The 20435-nt window shown below is 40.7% G+C and overlaps 1 protein-coding gene across 1 annotated transcript in view; it reads right to left on the reverse strand.

The window, feature by feature from the left end:
* The window catches only part of CFAP61 (cilia and flagella associated protein 61), a gene marked incomplete at its 3' end in the record, with an annotated part of 235177 nt that overhangs the window by 199116 nt on the left and 15626 nt on the right, over positions 1 to 20435 (reverse strand). The window contains exon 7 of the mRNA XM_079783836.1: positions 12412 to 12544. Within this exon, the coding sequence (XP_079639962.1) occupies positions 12412 to 12544 (133 nt within the window). The remainder of the gene's footprint in view (positions 1 to 12411; positions 12545 to 20435) is intronic.

Genomic DNA, 20435 nt, shown 5'->3' on the forward strand with positions numbered 1-20435 from the left:
GATACCTGAGTTTATGCTAATAAGGTGACTCTTTGAAAACGGGGGCTAGTTGTCAGAGGAACAAACCTGTGATTTGAGGGTTGGAACTTTCAGTCCCACCCCTGACCTCAAGGGAGGGGAGAGGGGCCAGATATTAAGTTCAATCACCAATAGCCAATAATATAATCAACCATTCATGGAACCACATAAAAACCCCTAAACAACTGGATTAAGGAGTTTTTGGTTTAGTGAACTCATTGAGGTGCTGGGAAGTGATGTGCTCAAAGAGGGCTTGAAAACTCACCCCACCCCCTCCGTCACACACATACCTTGCTCTATGTATCTTTTCCATTTGACTGTTCCTGAGCTGTATCTTTTTTTTTTAATTTTTATTGGTTTTGAGAGAGAGAGAGAGAGAGAGAGAGAGAGAGAGAGAGAGAGAAACATCAATGATTGGTTGTCTCCTGCATGCCCCCTACCAGGGAGGGAGCCTGAAACTCAGGCTGGAATTGAGCTGGCAACCTTTTGGTGAATGGGATAACGCCCAACCAACCGAGCCACACTGGCCAGGGCCTGAGTTGTATCTTTTATAATGAACGGTAGTAGTAATTAAAACATTTCCCTGAGCTCTATGAGCTGTACTATTAAATTAGTGAATCCAAGGAGGGGGTTGTGAGAACCCCTGATTTATTGCCAGACAGTCAGGAGTACAGGTGGCAATCTGGGGCTTGTGACTGGCGTCTGAAGTGGGAGCAGTCTTGTGGATATGAGCTCTAAATGTGTGGGTCTGTGCTGACTCCAGGTAATGTCAGAACAGAGCTGCAGGACACCCAGTGGTGCCTTGAGAGCTGAAGAACTAGTTTGTGTAGAAAGAAACTCTACACATTTGGTGTCAGAGTGCTGTGATTAGAGGAAACAAGTTATCTTTTAATGAGTAACTAGCTAATCTGCACCTATGATTGGTACTAAAATATAAATTAACAAATTTAATTCTATCATATTCCACATTAAGAGATGACTGTTATTGAAATTCTTTATTATATCTATTAAATAATTCTATAGTTCATTCTTCTCCATAAGATAAGCATTTAAAATTTTAAAAGAGAATGAGAGAAAATGTATAGTTCCTTGGTTAACTAATCTTATTGTGGTAATTATTTTGTAATATGTACATATATCAAATCATTATGTTGTACAACTTAAATTTATACAAAGTTATATGTCAATTATATCAGTAAAAGTGGAAAAAAATAAATTTCACATAAATAATTCCTGCTGATTATTACATGGGTTTGAAGCAAATTCTGGTTGACTGGTTTGACTGCCAGTTCTTAATAGAAACTAGCATTTATCCCTCAAGGGTTTAGCCTACTTTGGGGGACAACCATTCCACTTAAAAAGTAGAACTCAATAATCATAGGCATTCCCTAGTCCCCAAAATGTAGCATCATCCCATAAATGCCCATTTTGAGAAAATGATTCATATTTTAAATCACAATTTTCAACTGTGTGCCACAAGAATTTTAAAAACATGTAATTCTTGGCTATTTAATCAGGGGCACTGACCTCTTTTCCTTTAGATTGACAAACGAAAAAAAAAAAAAGGACAACAACCCTGATTGGTGTGGCTCAGTTGGTTGAGTATTGACCAGTACACCAAAAAGTCACCGGTTTGATTTCCGGTCTGGACACATACCCTGGTTGCAGGCTTGATCCCGGGTAGGGATTGTGCAGGAAGCAGCCAATCAATGTTTCTATCTCTCCCTCTCCCTTCCTCTCTCTCAAAAATAAATAAAAGCACTTTCTAAAAAATTACAACAGCCAACACAGCAAAAGTGGACTGTTGTGAATGCTCTGTCCCAAACCATAAATATACAGGCCATATAATAGAATCACATCTTATTGGTCATGTCACATAAGATTGCATCTGATTAGTTAATTCTTGGTACCAGAACTCCTTACATACAAGTATTGGCCCCCAATTTTTTCAAAAGTCACTTTGGAGCAAAAACGGTAGGTAATTACTATTATTATTATTTTTGGTAAATCATTCAAAATTATACCTATATTTTTGGTCAGATTAACAAAAAGTATATTTTTAATGTGCCACAGAATTTTAATAATTAGTTTGTGTGCCATGAGATGAAAAAGTTGAAAATCACTGTTTTAACCTACTAAAGCAGAAAATTAAGCTACAATAATGCTCAATCTTTTAAATGGCACAGAAAAATTAGGTATTAAACTAATGTTCTCAAATGTGCCTTCGAGTTTAAAACCATTTGTTTTCAAACATATGTTTGAAAAATACATGTGAGATTTCCTTTATTTTCTCTTTCATGCTATAAAATATAAGGGGATGATTTAAAAATTAATTTTTCCATGCATATCCTTTTCTTTACCAGCTCCCCAAAATGATACTAGCTAGCTGTAAAAGGCTGAATTTACACAGCTGTTTTATAAAGCCATTGACACTTTAATAAAAGTCCAAAATAAACATTTTAATTTTTTCCCCAAATAACAAGCGATTGTTTGTCTTGTTTGCACTCATGAACAAAGGCTGAGTAGCTGCAGTTGTCTGGCTTCTCTGTAATTGTAGGCCCAAGACTCAGCAGACGCTGATTAACCAATCCATCTACCATATGTGCAGAAAGAGCCGGCCAGCCTCCCTCTCGGCAGGGAAAATTGGCATCCATCTTGGTTCACATGGAGATGTCCTTCTAATCTACAGCCACACTGGCACAAAGAAACTTCGATGGCCTGAAATACCTTTTGCTGGCTTCATGGCGAGCTGCATGCGCATGATAAGAATGTATTATTTATAAGACTGCTGTTAGTAATGAGCTATTACACTAATGGCTCATTGTGTTTGGAATTTGATTTCAAATGGCATGGATCACACATTCTGATGAAAATGAGAAAAACATGTTTTGCCATTAGGAACAAAGATTTAACATTCTCCAATTCTACAACCTGTTATATTCCCATCATTCATCCCGGGTTGTGACAATTCACAAAAGTTCACAATTATGGACTGCTACCGAGCAAGGACATACTGTGGACGTGTCTGCTATTTCCTTTGAGTTTCTTTCAAATAACTATTTTGATTTGAGAAACACTGCTCTGAATTATGAATTTGTGGAAGGGTTCAAATGCATCTTTTTGCATGTATGTTTTCCAAAAACAATAAATGGATGTAATGGACTATTTTCACCTGTTCAATGAAAAGGCATTGATTGCTGGCTGCTATCTATCCTCCAGGTGACAGGGATACTTTCTACCACAAAGGTGTCTTCAATTTTCTTATACTGAAGAGCGAACCTGTAAGTTTTGTTGTTGTTGTGATCTACACGATGGTACATAAGGCTCAGGTTACTAGAAAATCATATGTGCAGTGGTCTTGTCCTGACACGCAGGTCCATTTATAGACACATGTGCACTGTATCGAACATGCTTCCATCCAAAAGGCCTTATGGTCACCCATCCCTTTTGGGTGGCAATACTCCACAATTAGGTAGCCCTCACTGTGAACAGTGCCAGCTTTGATCCCCTCTTCCTTATGCCAAGGGCATGGCTGAGTTGGCAGGCACTGTCTACACACCGGTCAGCGGTGCCTACGCCATGGATAATGCCAAAGCAGACACTCCGCCATCTGTCTCTAGGAGCTGCCCTTGGCCTCTAACTTCCCTTCCCAGAAATCTCAGTTTGGAGTAAACACCAGATGACAAGGTAAGCCAGGGCAAAGTTATGAAAAGCAACTTACAGCAAAGTGATGACTCCAAAGTAGCTATCAAGCCAAAGAATGTCCTCACAGTTAAAAACCTTTAATTAAGGGCTTTGCACACGGCACAGGCATAACTCTCAGACACTCTACATGCATGGCCTGTAACTACTGTGAGCTGGGCTGGTAAGAAACAGACATGATGTACTTTGTTCTATTATCTCTGGTCAACTGGAGTCACATATAAGCATGGTAAGCAAGTAAATGCCTAATTGGCATTTTGGGGGGAAAAGCCCTGACTTGCAGCAAATTCCAATTTCTGTGATATAAATACTCCAATTGTAGCCAATTGTAAACTACCAATGTAATGTCACTGAACAGGGAGCTGGAAAGGGATGCCCAGTAGCCACCATTATATAATATTTCCACTATACAGAGACCACGGACATAAACCTAAAGAGCACAGGTATTAGTAAAATAATCAGGAAGTGATGGGTATTGAGCATTTATTAACTTTGTTTTTAATATAACTTATTACACTGTAAGTTTATATAATTTAATTTTTAATAATGGCTGTGTTTCACAACCAGCTTGCAAAATTACTGAAGACTTAACAATTGGCTCTTGTAAGCCAGAGAGAGAGCTAACTCCAGCATACCACTGCCTAAAGGGCCAACCTGAGGAAGTCTAGGTGATTGGGAGAATGACACAGGGAGACAGTGGGGAGGACAGTGACAGCACTGATTTTGAACCCGAAAAGGATTAATTCCCTGGATACAGCTTGGTACAGACTGAAGATCTGCTCCCATATCCTAAAATGGTTTCCTCCTATTGAGGGGTCCTGTTTCTGCCTTTCCATTTGAGACTGAGTCTGTGGTCTCATCTCCAAAGAACACAAAGTTTCTGATGTCTGAGGCAGCACAACCTCCTGGAGATTGGCTCTCTAGAGATACCAAAGGGTCCTTGCAGGGTTGGGATTGCAATTTTAAGCCTATAACTTTCCTCTGATGGTTTTACACAATAAAAATGTGTAACATACGACTAGAGAAAGAACGAATGTGAGTGTCTTCCCACTGCAGCTGCTCTTCAGGAGCACTAACTCAAGTGATTTAGGTTGAAGCTAGCACCTTGGAAGCAAAAAATTAAAAGCCTTCTCCAGAGTGATGTCAGCATCAAGGCAGCTTAAAGATATCCATCATTTTGTCCCCCAATTCAACAGCAAATATTCAGCATCTATCCATGAACAAAAGTGCCTATGAAATCCAGTACCATATGCAACGGGACTTGGAAGGAGTCTTGCCTACCTGTGCATCAGGAAATAGGCAGACAGTCATCGGTCCTGGCTATGGACCATGTGTGGCCTATGAACTGGATCCAGCATCTCTTGGTGTGGTCTGGGAGCCACTGACTTAGTCACTCGCAGAGGAGAGAGCCTTTGTGAAGAGGCATGTTTCTAGAGAAGTTCCGGGACTTCATTGAAGCAAAAAAAAAGTCTGAATTTGGACAAACTAGAGTAGGTAAAAGGAACAGTTTGACATTAACCATGTCACCCATCACCAAGGAGACACAGATTAGTGCCAAGATAGATCTTCCTTACGGTGGGGAAAGGGATAGTATACGAGCAAGTACCAGCATTCTCAGCTGTGTGAATGCTTCCTAAGGGACTCGTTTATCTTCACCCCATTCATGCGTACTAAATAGGGACTCCAAAACTGGGGTGGGGTGGGTGAAAAGAGTCTAGGAAAACAGCAGATAAAATTCTTGGAGAACATTAAAGAAACACAGACCATAAATATGTTGTAAATTCTACCAAGAAGTCCACCCATGACCTACTGGGAATGTCTCACCCATGAATCCTCCCAACTGGCCCATGAGCACTCCCAGCTCTCTGTGTGCCTCACCCATATACCACCCTACACCCATGACTAGCTCCCTTGCATGTTTCCAGCAGCAGCATGAGCAGGCTTTGGCAGATGGCTAATGAGCACATGCAGAAAATCAGTTAAAGCAATGGGCCAGAGAGAGACCACAAACTTGAGTTGTAGTGCCATCTTTGGGAAAAGAGGCTGTCAGTACCCAGCCTGCTGCTTCTCAAGATTCAGAAACTACATTTGAGCTTAAGAATTCTGCCACAAGAGAAAGCAAGAAGCATGGAGCAGATGTATTCACAGGATATCCAAGAAAGCCTCAGAATTCCCTGTAGTACTAATGGAGATATTTCACTTATGAAGGAGATGATTGCTACTTCAAAGGTGAAGCCAGTAACACAAAATTCCAAAGAACATTTAAAAAGCAAGGAAATATGACACTATCAAAGGATCACAATTATCTTATAGTAACTCAACTCAAAGAGATGGAGATCTCTGAGTTACCACATCAAGAACTCAAAATAGCTATTTTAAAGAAACTTAAAGAACTGCACGAAAGCACAGAGACAGTTCAAGAAAAATGGGAAAACAATACACACATACTCACATTGAGAAGTTTAATAAAGAGACAGAAGTCATAAAAAATTGAAAAGAAATTTTGGTGCTGAATAATACAATGAATGAAACAAAACAAAATTCAATAGAGAGCATCAACACAAGACTTGATCAAGTAGAAGAAGTAATTAGTGAGATCAAAGACAGGATCTTTGAAAGTATCAAGTCATAGGAAAACAAAGAAGAATGAAAAAGAGAGGAAAAAGTCTATATGATCTAGAAATATTGTCAAAATGATCAATTTGCAATCATTGGATTTCCAGAGGGAGAAAGAGGGAAAGGGGGACAGAAAGCTTATTTAAGAAGAGCTGAGAACATCTCAAATCTAGGGAGAGATTTGTATATCAAAGTTCATAAAAGTCCTAAGTCACCAAAGTAAACTTAAAAAGATCCCCTCCAAGGTACATTTAATAAAACTATCAAAAATAAAAGACAAATAGAGAATCCTGAAAGTAGCAAGAGACAAGAAGCTGCAATTTATTATAAGGCTATCTTAGCAGAAACCTTACAGGGCAAGAGAGCATGAATGATATATTCAAAGTGCTGGAACAAAACCCTGCCAACCAAGAACACTTTACCCAGCAAAGCTATCCTTCCGAAATGAAAGGTAGATAAAGACTTTCCCAGACAAACAAAAGCTGAGGGAGTTCATCACCACTAGACCTACCATATAAGAAATACTGAAAGGAGTTCTTTAAACTGAAATGTAAGGACACTAATTAGTACCGTGAGAACATATGAAAATATACAACACACTGATAAAGGTAAGTATATAGTCAAATTCAGAATTCTCTAATACTGTAATATTATACACCAGGGGTCCTCAAACTTTTTAAACAGGGGGCCAATTCATTGTCCCTCAGACGTTGGAGGGCGGGACTATAGTTAAAAAAAACAAACCTATGAACAAATTCCTATGCAAACTGCTAAGTCGGCTGCTAAGCAGGACAGGCAGCAGTGGCAAAAACACCCAGCAGGCTGGATAAATGTCCTTGGTGGGCCGCATGTGAGCCGTGGGCCGTAGTTTGAGGACCCCTGTTATACACAGTATTGTATACACAGGTGGAATGTTGATCACTTAACTCTAGTATAAAGGTTAAAGTCCAAAAGTATTAAAAATAAAAATAGCTATAATTTATTAATAAATACAATATTTAAAAAGGTAAATAGTGACATTGTAAAAAAAGGGTAAAATTGTTGTATATGATTGAAGTTAAGTTGTTATCAGCATAAAATATACTACATGTATAAAATTTTATATAAGCCTCATTGAACAACAAAGCAAAAACCTGCAGTAGATCCCCAAAAGATAAACAAAAAAGAATATAAGCATACCACTACAGAAAATCAATAATTAACAAAAGAAGGCAGAAAGAGACAATGAAAGGAATAGGGTACTACAAAAAAGAAAACAGTAACTCCTTACCTATCAATAATTACTCTAAAGGTAAATGGATTATATTCTCCAATCAAAAGCTATAGAGTGGCTGGATGAATAAGAAAGCAAGACCCAACTATATGCTGCCTACAAGAGACTCACTTCAATTCTAATGCTAAAGTGGAGAGAGTGGGGGAAAAAGATATTACATGCAAGTGGAAACCAAAAGAAAGCAGGGGTACTTATATCAGACAAAATAGACTCTAAGCCAAAAATGGTAACAAGAAACAAAGAAGGTCATTATATAATTATAAAGGGTTCAATTCATCAAGAAGATATAATAATCATAAATATAAATATAAGCATATATACACACGTGTGTGTGTGTGTGTGTGTGTGTGTGTGTGTGTGTATCCAACATATCAGGCTACTTAAGCAAATACTAAAGAATATCAAGGGGAAATAGACAACAATACAAGAATAATAGGAAACTTCAATACCCCAAACATTGGATAGAACATCCAGACAGAAAATCAACAAGGAAATGTTGGACTAGATTGATACTTTAGATCAAATGAACGTAACAGGAATATACAGAACATTTCATCCAACAGCAGCAGAATACACAGTCTCCTCAAGCACACATGAAACATTCTCCAGACAGATTATACATTAGGTCACAAAACAAGTCTTAGCAAATTTAAGAAGATGAAATCATACCATGTATCTTTTCTAACCATATGTTATAAAACTAAAAATCAATAACATTAGGAAAACTGAAAAATTCACAAATATGTGGATATTTAAAAAGACTCCTAAACAACGAAGAAGTAAAATAATAACTCAAAAGAGAAATAAAAAATATCTTCAAACAAAAAATGGAAAACAATATAACAAACCTAAAGGATGCTGAAAAAGCAGTTCTAAGAGGTAAGTTTATAAATGTCACAGCAAGAAAAAAAGAGATCACAAATAAGCAACTTAATTGTACAACTCAAGGAATGAGGAAAATAAGATTAAATTAAGCCCAAAGTTAGCAGAATTAAGGGAATAACAAAAGTCAGAGCAGGAACAATAAAATAAAGACTAGAAAAACGATCAGAAAAAATCAGTAAACTAAAAACTGGTTCTTTAAAAAGATATATAAAATCGACAAACCTTTAGCTAGAAAAAGGAAAATAGAAGACTCAAAATCAGAAATGAAAGAGGATATATTATAACTAATAACAAAAATACAAAGGAGCATAAAGGACTACTATAAACAATTATATGGCAAAAAATTGGACAGACCAATAGAAAATATGAACAGACCAATAAAAAATAAGGAGATTGAATTAGTAATCAAAAACCTCCCAACAACGAAAAGCCCCAGTCATATGGATTCACTGGTGATTTCTACTAAATACTTAAAGAATAACATTAATCCTTCTCAAACTCTTTCAAAAACACCAAAGAGGAGGGTACATTTTATGAGTCCAGCAATAAATATCCAGATACCCAAATCAGACACCACCAGAAAAGAAAACTACAGACCAATATCCACAATGAATATAGTTGCAAAAACTCTCAACAATATATTAGCAAGCCAAATTCAACAGCACATTAGAAGAATCATATACCATGACCAACCAGAATTTTTCCTTGGATACAAGGCTGGTTCAACATACACAAATCAACAAATGTGATGCACCACATTAATTAATAGATATTAAAGACAAAAATCATATTATATTAATAGAAGCAGATAAATCATTTGACAAAATGCAACATCCTCTCATAATAAAAATGCCCAAAAAATGGGGTATAGAAGAAACACATGACAGCACAATGAAGGCCATATATAACAAGCTCACAGAGAGCATCATATTCAACCCTGAATGATTTAAGATTTTCCTCTAATATCAGGAACACGTACAAATGGCCAACAGGTACATGAAAAAATGCCCAACATCATTAGTCATCAGGGAAATGCAAATCAAAACTACAAGGAGATATCACCTCACACTGGTTAGAACAGTTTCATCAAAAAGATAGAAAAGGATAACAAGTGTTGGCAAGAATATGGAGGAAAAGGAACCCTGGTGTGCTGTTGATAGGAATGTAAACTGGTACAGCCACTATAGAAAACAGTATGGAGGTTTCTCAAAAAATTAAAAGTAGAGTTACTGTATGACCTAACACTCCCACTTCTGGGTGTATATCCATTCATCAGTAGATGAACTTTTGAACTATTTCTACTTTTTGGCTATTTTGAATAATGCTGCTATAAACAATTCTGTATGTGTTATTGTGTGTATGTGTGTTTTCAATTCTAGGGGTGGAACTGCTGGGTCAAATAGTACTTCTACGTTTAACTTAAAAATTTTTTTTAATCCTCACCAGAGAATTTTTTTTTTTTTTTTGTAGGGAGAGAGAAACATCAATTGGTTACCTCCTGTACACACCCCGACCAGGGATCAAACTTGCAACCAAGATATGTGCCCTGACCAGGAATCGAACCTGCAAGCTTGGTGTCCGGGACGACGCTCCAACCGACTGAGCCAGGGCTATATTTAATTTTTGAGAAAACGCCAAACTGTTTTCCAAAGTGGTTATACCATTTTATAATCCCACCAGCAATATATGAGGGTTACAATTTCTCCACATCTTGACCCACACTTGTTCCTGTCCTCTTTTTTTATAACCATCCTAGCAGGTATAAAGTGGCATCTTGTTGTGGTTTTGATTGACATTTCCCTAATGACCAATGGCGTTGAACATTTTACAGGCTTATTGGCCTTTGGCTATCTGTTTCAGAGAAATGTCTATTCAAATTCTTTGCCCACATTTACTTGGATTATTTATCTCTTTATTCCTGTTTGAGTTCTTTATGCATTCTGGATTCAAGTTCTTTGGCACAGTATTCTAAAAAGCCTCCGCAGTGATTGTCATACACACCAAGCTTGAGAATCACTGATCATATTATCAAAAGCCTCAAACTGATCATATTATCAAAATAAGAGAACTTTTGATTATATGTTTTTTAAGAAAAGTAATATTATTTAAATAGTTTTTATAGTTTTGTCAAATAATGAGAAGTGAGTGTATGAAGAATAATGAATCCCTAAACAAATCACCCTAGAAGTAAAATTGCTAAATACCTACCTTTGAATGCTTTTCAATAAACTGGCACAAAGTCTTTCTTTTTCAAATAAAGGTCAAATATTGCTCATTGTCCTTCTCACCCTTTCCTTGGGTGTAGACCTCTAGGTCTACAGGTGGCACAGCTAAGGGTGTGGGTTTCATCTTTTTTAATTCCCATCCCTACCTCTGCTCTCAGTAAAGCCCTCCTGGATAGACAATGCAGAATGAGGACACTTGTAGGGCATATCCCAAGTGATGGGGTCACAGAGCAAGGCTAGTACAAAGTGGGGAAGACAGCCTGGGGGGTCATGAAGCCCCAGGGTGCAGTGGGGACAGTGCTGGGCTGGCGGGCACCAGGACTGCCTGCAGTGAGAGCTGCTCCAGAGCTCCAAACACAGGGGCCCTGCAGAAGAGCAGACCCAACAGGCAGGCCTCCTGACATTTCCAGAAAAGCTACAAATTCAAATTGTTATAGATACTTTCCTAATTTTTAAATGTTAGCCATTAACACAACAACATTTAGTCATAATAACCTAAATCAAATCATGGGAAAACACTGGACAAATCCAAACTGAGAGACATTCCCAAAAATAACTGACCTGTGCTTTTCAAAACTGTCATTGTCATGACAGACAGACAGACTGGGACACTATTCCAGATTACAAGAAACTGAAGACACGTGACACGTGAGCTCATTGAATGATCTGCATTTTCATCTGCTCTGATGGGGATCATGAGGACTATCAGTAAAATGTGAGCAAGGTCTGTGGTCAGATAACAGGATTGAGCTTGACTCAACCACTGTGCTAGTTACAGAAGACAACATCCTTGTTTTGAGGAAATATACACTGAAGTATTTAATGGTAAAGGAGCATTACTTCTGTATCTTATGCTTAAATGGTTCCTAAAAAATACATAATATATATGCAATATATATTTATCTCTAGATAGACATAGAGAAAGAGCAAGCAAAGAGAATAATACGGAAAATGTGGTAAAATTTTAACATTTATGGAATTGGGGTACTTATAAGTTTGCTTTAAGTGTGAAATATTGTTAAAATAAAAAGTTAAAAATTATTTTCCAAGTCAAACAACATGCATCTGTCAGTAGGATACTGGTTTCCAATTTCTGGCCTTTGGGAACTTAGGGTCTCAGAAATCCCCTCCCCCCAGCCCAACTGGCATGCCTCTGTGGTTGAGTGTTGACCTATGAACCAGGAGGTCACGGTTCAATTCCCCATCAGGGCACATGCCCAGGTTGCAGGCTCGATCCCCAGTAGGGGGCATGCAGGAGACAACCATTCAATGATTCTCTCATCATTGATGTTTCTATCTTTCTCTCCCTCTCTCTTCTTCTCTTAAATCAACAAAAATGTATTTGAAAAAAAGACACATAAAAAAAATAAAAAAAAAGAAATCCCCCTACATACCACTGGAGGATCTTTTCCCCTCACCCTAACTATAACCCCTACCTCTAGTCAGGGCAAAGAATCCACAGCAGCCTGGGCATCTGGAAGGACCTCACAAAAACCTAAAAACCTAAAGCCAATTAACACCGGGAAGGGGTGTGATGCCACAGCTCGGAAGCTGGCTTGGCATGCCACCTGGAAGGGCATGGAGAAGGAGGAGGGTATGACAGCTCGAGGAGTGCCGGCGAAACCTGGAACAACAACGCTTATTTCTCCCATTTCTGTCACTAAGCGTATCCCTAGGGGGTTAATCACCAACCTCACACACGACAGCATGATTCTCCTTGTCTTGGGCTTCTATTAGTTCAGCCAGAAAGTATTCGCCATACGTTGCTCTCAGAATTGTGTCATGTTGCATAAATATTGGCATGAGATCATCATGATCTTCCACCCTGTTTAACAGAAAGACTTAAGTTCAGTGTTCTTTCTTAAAAAGGAGCACCTATGTGCCAGACCCTGTTCTAAATGCCAGGAATACAACAACATGCAGGTGAAATGAACTTCCACTCTAATAGGAGAAACAGATGATGAAAATGTAACAAACACATCACTTCACACATTTCAACAATGACAGTGCTTTGGGATGGAGAGGGATGAGGTCGAGTGGTCAGGGAAGACCTACCTCTCTGAGGAGGGACGTCAGAGTTGGGACCTGAATGAGGAGAAGGAGAGGAAGCTATGAGGAGACCGGGGGTGGAAACTTCCTGGCAGCGGGAACACACTCAGCATGTTTGGTTGTGAAAGGTAGAGCAGCTTGTCATGAGCCAAAGAACAAGATGCTGGGGATAGCATTGCCCAAATGTGTTCCAAAGAACACTGCTTCTATGGCATTGTCCCCAGAATCCTCTTCCTCCCCCAAAAGAATTCCTGCGGTAGCTCGACACTTCACATGGAGGGGGAAATGCTGACTTAAAGGCAATGAAGTTCTGCTCACCATCCATTCTCAGGACCCTCTACAGTGACCTTGACAACCAATGTGTGTGTGTGTGTGTGTGTGTGTGTGTGTGTGTGTGTGTGTGTGGTGGAGAAAGGACCCAAGAACCAGATTTATGGCAGCAGAGTGATGCTAGCCTTGGACCCATTTTGCTGCCATAATTAACATCCTTTTCTTTTTAGTACATTCTTAGTTATATTTAGTGTTCTATTTTACTCTCAAAGATGTTCTTATACTTTTATCCTGATACTTTTCTTGTTAAAAATATACACATTGCATTATATTTTTGTATATATCTCATTTGGCTACTAACCTCCCCCCGTTCATTTCTTTACTATGGCATCTTCATTATCCCACTTTATCTTCTATATGTTCTCTTTGCTATTAATAGTAGCTCCTCCAATGGAGTGATTAGTAGGTACATAAAGCTCAGGGCTTTATCCAGATTATCATGGCAACCACAGGAGGAGGGCACCACATTCACTCATCGGATGGAGGAGAGCAAGGCTCATGGGGATGATGGGATGCTTTGCCTGAGACCACAGAAACAGGTGGCAGCCGAGCTACGCTAAGAACTCAGGTCAGCTGATCTGGACCCAGCCATCACATGCTACACTAAGCCAACGAGGCACTTCAAAAATCTTCCTTTAGATCGGCATTCCTTTTGAAAATTGGCAGCAAGAAGCACAAGCAGTTGAGAGGAGAGACTTTGGCTCAAGGGCAAGAGATCAACACTGTGGGTCATCCAGCCAGCCCTGCCACAGCTCCTCCAACCCTTGTTGGAAAAGATCCCCCCCTCATCCTGCCACAGCTCCACCCCCCCCCCCCCCAATTTAAATGCTTTAAACTGGACCACCCTGTGCACTCAGGATAAAAATCTCCACCCTTCTCCCAAGATGAAACCTTTCCCTCTTGTGACACAGGCTTAACTTTTGGAATAATGATGGTTTTTCATCAATAATAAGCATCTTGATGGAAGAAATAGATATTTGAAAAACTAGGTCTATGCCCTATAAAACCTGAGAGCTAAGGAGAGAGCCAGCCAACAGACCACGGCACAAGAAGGAAAAATACAACTTCTTGTCAACACTTCCTGGAAGGAGAGACAGCAGGGGGTCCTTATACAGGCAACCAGGATATTTGCTTGTTATACTATCAACCTGGGTCTGATGTCACCCAACAGGCTCCTTCCACATGCCAGGGCATCAGAAGGATTCTATAGTGGTGAGTGGAAAATAGGGAACCAGAAACAAATACCAACTGTGTTTTTAAGACAGACATGACCATTTCAAAAACTATTTTAGTCCAGTGGTGGGCAAACCGTGGCTCTCGAGCCACATGCGGCTCTTTGGCCCCTTGAGTGTGGCTCTTCCACAAAATACCACGGCCTGGGCAAGTCTATTTTGAAGAAGTAGCGTTAGAAGAAGTTTAAGTTTAAAAAATTTGGCTCTCAAAAGAAATTTCAATCGTTGTACTGTTGATATTTGGCTCTGTTGACAAATGAGTTTGCTGACCACTGCAGCCGGTTTGGCTCGGTGGAGAGAGAGAGCCTCCGCCTGTGGACTGAAGGGTCCCAGGTTCGATTCTGGTCAAGGGCACATGCTTGGGTTGTGGGCTCGATCCCCAGTCGGGGGCGTACAGGAGGCAGCTGATCAATGATTCTCTCTCATCATTGATGTTTCTCTCTTCCTTCCTCTCTGAAATCAATAAAAGTATTTTTTTTTAAAAACTATTTTAGCTCTGCACTCATTTTTTAAAAGTAGTTCTTAACCTCCTGCCCATCTATTTTTATGTGTATGTCACCTTTGGCTGGGATGTACTAAGGCCCCACAATAAATGTGTCAAAGGCTTATGGAGCGCTTTTGAACAGATTGGAGAATATACCATACAGTGTAGTGGTCACAGCCTGGGCTGGGAAGCTAGAATGCCTGAGTCTGGATTTAATAGCTGTAACCTTGGGCAAGTCACTTAACCTATGTCACAGTTTTTTCACCTGTCATAAAGACAGTGAATGATCAAATAATAATAAAAACAGGTTATTATCATTAACACTATTATTACTTAGGTAGCAAGGGTCAATAAGAACAGTTGTAGAACATTGATTAGTGCATGGAAGAGGTTATCACTACAAAAGCTTGAATTATTGCTCTAGTTGCCCCTTGGCCACTGTAGGAATAAACTCATCCATTCCATCCACCATCACTAATCTGTTTAAAATCCTGCTTTCTTCACCTCACTCCCTTACTCAAAAGCTTTTGCCAGCCTCCACTGTTTCTGGGATGAACCAGAGCCCTTAGCCTCATTTCTGATGCCTCCATCTTTCCATCCTGAGCACCAACAATGAAACAAGTTGGTCTATTTATTGTTCTTAGAAGGGCACCTCCTGTCCTCCCCTCCTTCCACCTCTTTTCCTCTCCAGCACTTTGACCCCCTCACTTATTCCAAATTCCAGCATCTTTCAAAGCTCACCTACACCTCACACCCTCCAGCCTTCTGTCCTAGAAACCCAATGACAGGGTCACCACTGGGTACTCATTGGCCACTTCTGGTGTTAACGTCAATGCAGGTCATGTTCCCAATCCAGGAACATGCTCTTCAGGGAGAAGGGGGAGTTCTGTGTTTCTCTGTGACGAAGACTCTGTCCTTGACCCAACTCTGGCCAGCATACTCTGAGCCCTCTTCTCAACAGGCCTCAACCTTGGCCTGTAAAGACCGGAATAAACACTAACATATTTTCTAATAGCTTACGGCCACATCCCTAGGATGACCCAACCCCCCTTAAAGTGTCTCCCAGAGAATGCTTAAGGCTGCATAAAAAATGTCCTGTTGGTTCCAGCTGACACCTGTGGATAGGACCCCTTTCTCCGAGTCTCTGTGGGAGCGGGGGAGTAACTTCAATAAGTGCCAGTTAGCAAACTCAGGTGGTTTTCACTTGGACCAATCCCCCCTTCCCACTTTATATAACTTTTCCCTTCCCTGCTTTTATTGGGCCCCTATCGAGTCCTCCCTCTCCATTTAAAACTCCTACTCACCTCTGTACAAACTGAAGTTGAATTCAGTTTATGTTGAACTCTTTTCCCTATGGCAATAGTTATTACTGATTAAAATCTGTCCTTACCACTTTAACCAGTGTCTGGCTTTGCTTACATTTCACATCTGCACGCACAGTAGCCTGCAGCGCAGGTGCAACAATGATGGCCAACATGGATGGGATCCTTATCATCTGCCAGGACCTTGTCCAGTGTTCCGCATGCACTGAAGTGCCGTAGCTAAGCCTGCTTTTCAGGTGAGAGACACATGGCCTGAGAGGGCGTATCTGGGAGTGCGCCCACAGCCCCACGCTGGCAGCTCCACAGCCCTTCCACTCAGCCTCTGACTCCCCTTGCTGAGAAACCTGCCCAGTCACTTCAGCATTATGCATCTACAAAAGGGCCAGGGCAAGGATAGAGGGGAGGATACAATGTGGTGATGCAAGGGTGAACCTGACACCCTCAGGTTCAGTGTCTGGCAGGCAGTAAGCCCCCAGCAGCGTTTGCTCCTGGGAGACTTCACACACCCCTGTTCTGTGCCAGGAATCACTTGTCAGCTGACTCTACCTGAGCACCCAGGACCTCAGCTGAAAGAGCTCCACTGCGTTCCAGAAACCACGCGTTTCCCCACTTAGCAACCTGCCGAAAGGGTGCTAACAGCTCTAGCCTTGTGGACTCAGTGGCTAGAGCATCAGCCTCTGGACTGAAGGGTCTTGGGTTCAATTCCGCTCAAGGGCATGTACCTCAGTTGCAGGCTCGATTCCTGGCCTCCAATCGGGTGCCTGCTGGAGGCAACCAATCGATGTGTCTCTCTCACATCGATGTTTTGCTCTGTCTCTCCTCCTCCCTTTTATTCTCTCTAAAAATCAATGGAAAATATCCTTGGTTGAAGATTAATAACAAAAAAAGGATGCTAACAGAAGTGGCTTTGCTCTGTAACGAGTCCTGGATGATATTAGTTTTTAAAAAAGATTCTAAGAGAGAATAGCCAACAAATCCATTTTCAAACATTATGAGAATCTATATCAATATTTAGTAAAGAGACAATTATTTTAAATTATGGGGAAATAACCCAATATCCTAATAATTTTCATTTTAAGTTGATCAAGACAGCTACAACCAAGGGAACCCCAAAACAAACTATGTACATGGCCTTATCTATATGATGCACACAAAAATATTAACCTATGGATATAAAATCAGGAATAAAAGTTCAGAGAGACCCAGGGCTGTAAGGCTAATCATAAGCCCTCAATAGCCCATTAACAAAGTTATCCATAATCATACCTCAATACTAGTTCTTCTGGGAAAAATAAGAGGAAACACCTAAATTGTGGCATTCTAAAGAGTCTCTCCCTTAGCCCTTCCCCAAAATGGGTAAAGAGAAACTTGTTCTGCTAAATGGATTCCTTGGGGTAATTGATAATTTATGATCTTGCATCAGCCCCCAGTGCTAATGATAAAGTATGACATCAGCCTCACAGAGTCTCAAATGGCACATGACAAAGTCTAGCCCCACAGAAACAAAGCACCCTGGCTACCAAAAACAATTCATCCATCAACATGTTTAAATCCAAGCACTCGGCAGTGAGCACCGCCTGCCATCAGGAGGAGAGCAGGACTTCCTGTGAATTCCTTCTGCACAGGAGAGCCAGGTGCCCCTCACCTCTGATGACTGGTGACTGTGGAAGGTTGAAGTTCACCAGCACACAGTACAATGGGAATGGCACCATTCCCTGAGTGAAAAGCGGCATTCCTTATTTCTTCCATTCAGTACAAGGCTTGGAGGAGGCAACCACGTGCTTGTTAACATAATCCGTTAGAGAAGATTTCATTTTAACTTGTTTGGAGGAAACAAAAGGCCCAGCCCATATGTAGAGACTAACTGATTGCTCAGGCACCTAAATGTCCGTCAGACTCTGAGGAACATGCCAGATGAAAATGCAGTAAAATCCAAACTTTAGAAAATCAACAGCCTCTCAAGGGTACTGTATCTCACTTGGGGTATGGATGTCCCTTAAACCCAGGAGAAGGCCAGGTGGAAAGTGACGGGGACCTGATGGCTCTCACTGGCTTCCTGGGAGGTAGGGACAAGCAAGAACACGCTCACTCGTCATTCCCACTATGTCGGTTAGCTGGGCTTTCAGGAGCATTGTGCTGCCTGGACTCCACAGACCTTCCCCAGGTGGCTGGCACAGTCTCTCGGTGACAGGCAGACTAAGACTGCTTCAGCGCCTCAGCATCCTGTCCACTCTGCTGTATAATTACAATCCTGGAGGAAAACCTACAGGCAATCCTCCCTCCAGTGCAGGAGGTGCACATATTCTTGCCAGCAAAGAAACGGTTGCAAATTCTCAGATAGAAGGTTCACACTTAAGGACTATGACAGCAGCAGCAGCAGCAGCAGACCATCTTTGCATTCAGAATATTGGCAGGGCCTCCTCTCTCCTATCTGATGGTATTTTGCACATCCAGAGAGGATTTGCATTTCATTAGCTAGACTTAAAAGTGTAGCATTGAAGAAGTGCTTCGGATATCATTTTAAATGCCATGAATATCGTATTTCTTCAAGCCTGAGTGTGTGTGCGTATGTATATTTTAAGAGATCAATGAATGGCCCTGGCCGGTGTGGCTCAGTTAGTTGGAGCGTAGTCCCAAACACTGAAAGGCTGCTGGTTCGATTCCCAGTCAGGGCACATACCTAGGTTGAGGGTTCGTTTTGGTTCCCCATTGGGGTGCGTGTGAGAGGCAAGGATCACTGTATCTCTCTCACATCAATGTTTCTCTTTCTCTCTCCCTCCCTTCCTCTCTCTAAAATCAATAAACATATCCTAGGGTGAGGATTAAAAAAAAAAAAAAAGAAATCAATGAATGAGCAAAATAATTCATAGAGGATCCAATTTAGTGGTAGTGCTAAACAATACAGTATATTTTAGCTAAACCAACCTTTTACCATGAATACGGTTTGAACCTGGGGAAGGAGAAACTCCAGTTGACACATTTTTTTCTTAGATGTGCAAAACAAAGCACCTTTTTCTTTCCAAGATCTCTTATGACCTCTAGTGGTCTTTCAGAAAATCAAATCTACCATTCCTAAACTTATTCCACTTTAGTAGTACTTTAAAATGGATTTTTATTCATTCAATAAAATAAATTTTATAACAATTTAGCTTCTACTCCTTGGAAAATGTCATTTTTTAAAAGTTACAAAGAATTTGAAACCTTACATGACTTCAGAGCATATTCAAGGCCAATTAAAGGCCCCTGCCATTGACACTATCAGGATCTGACCCAAAAGTCTATCTGGGCATAGCATCGCTACTGCTGGACTGTTAACCAGTTCTATTGGCTGGGTACCAGGACTCCCGAAGATTGATGGTGAAATCCTAACTGCTCTACCCCTTCTTTTTGAAGGCTTGAGGATATTCATGATGTAAGCATCAGAATGTCCATTTATATGAAACTAGTGGCCTGGTGCATGAAATTCATGCACGGGGAGGGGGGTTCCCCTCAGCCTAGCCTGCACCCTCTCCAATCGGGGACCCCTTGGAGGATATCCCACTGCCGGTTTAGGCCCGATCCCACAGGACATCCCTCTTGCAATCTGGGACCATTGGCTCCTAACCACTCACCTGCCTGCTGGCCTAATTGCCCTAACTGCTCTCCCCTGCCAGTCTGATCGCCCTAACAGCTCTCCCCTGCCGGCCTGACTGCTCTCCCCTGCTGGTCTGATCCCCCTAACTGCTCTTCCCTGCCGGTCTGATCGCTCCTAACCACCTCTGCCTTGGCCCCGCCACAATAGCTTTGTCTGAAAGGACATCTGGAAGGTTGTCTGGAAGTTGTTCGGTCTAATTAGCATATTACCCTTTTATTAGTATAGATTGCTCAGAAGTCAAGCTTAGGTAGATTCCTAAGAAGCATGAGACTATCAGATGCTTAATAAAAATAGACGCTTGGAGAGGTGAAAAATTAGTATTTAAAATCCACCAACCTTATGTTTTAAAAGTCCTAAGTTTTATTTCATCTACTTTAGAGAGTAATGATGTTGACCTAATTTGGTTAACCAGTGTCATCAAAAAAGCAGTGGGCCATTTTAGTTACAGTAGGTCCCCCACCCTTTTTCTGTGGCTGTGTTTTCCATGGTTTCAGTTAAACTGCAGTCAATTGGGGCCCAAAAATATTAATTGAAAATTTCCAGAAATAAGCAATTCATAAGTTTAAATTGTGTGCCACTGTGAGTAACATAATGAAATCGTCCCACCCCGGATGTGAGTCATCCTGGGTCCAGGGTATACACACTATAAACGCTAACCCGTCCGA

This window comes from Cnephaeus nilssonii (genome assembly GCF_951640355.1).
Source record: "Cnephaeus nilssonii genome assembly, chromosome: 11".
Taxonomy (NCBI): domain Eukaryota; kingdom Metazoa; phylum Chordata; class Mammalia; order Chiroptera; family Vespertilionidae; genus Cnephaeus; species Cnephaeus nilssonii.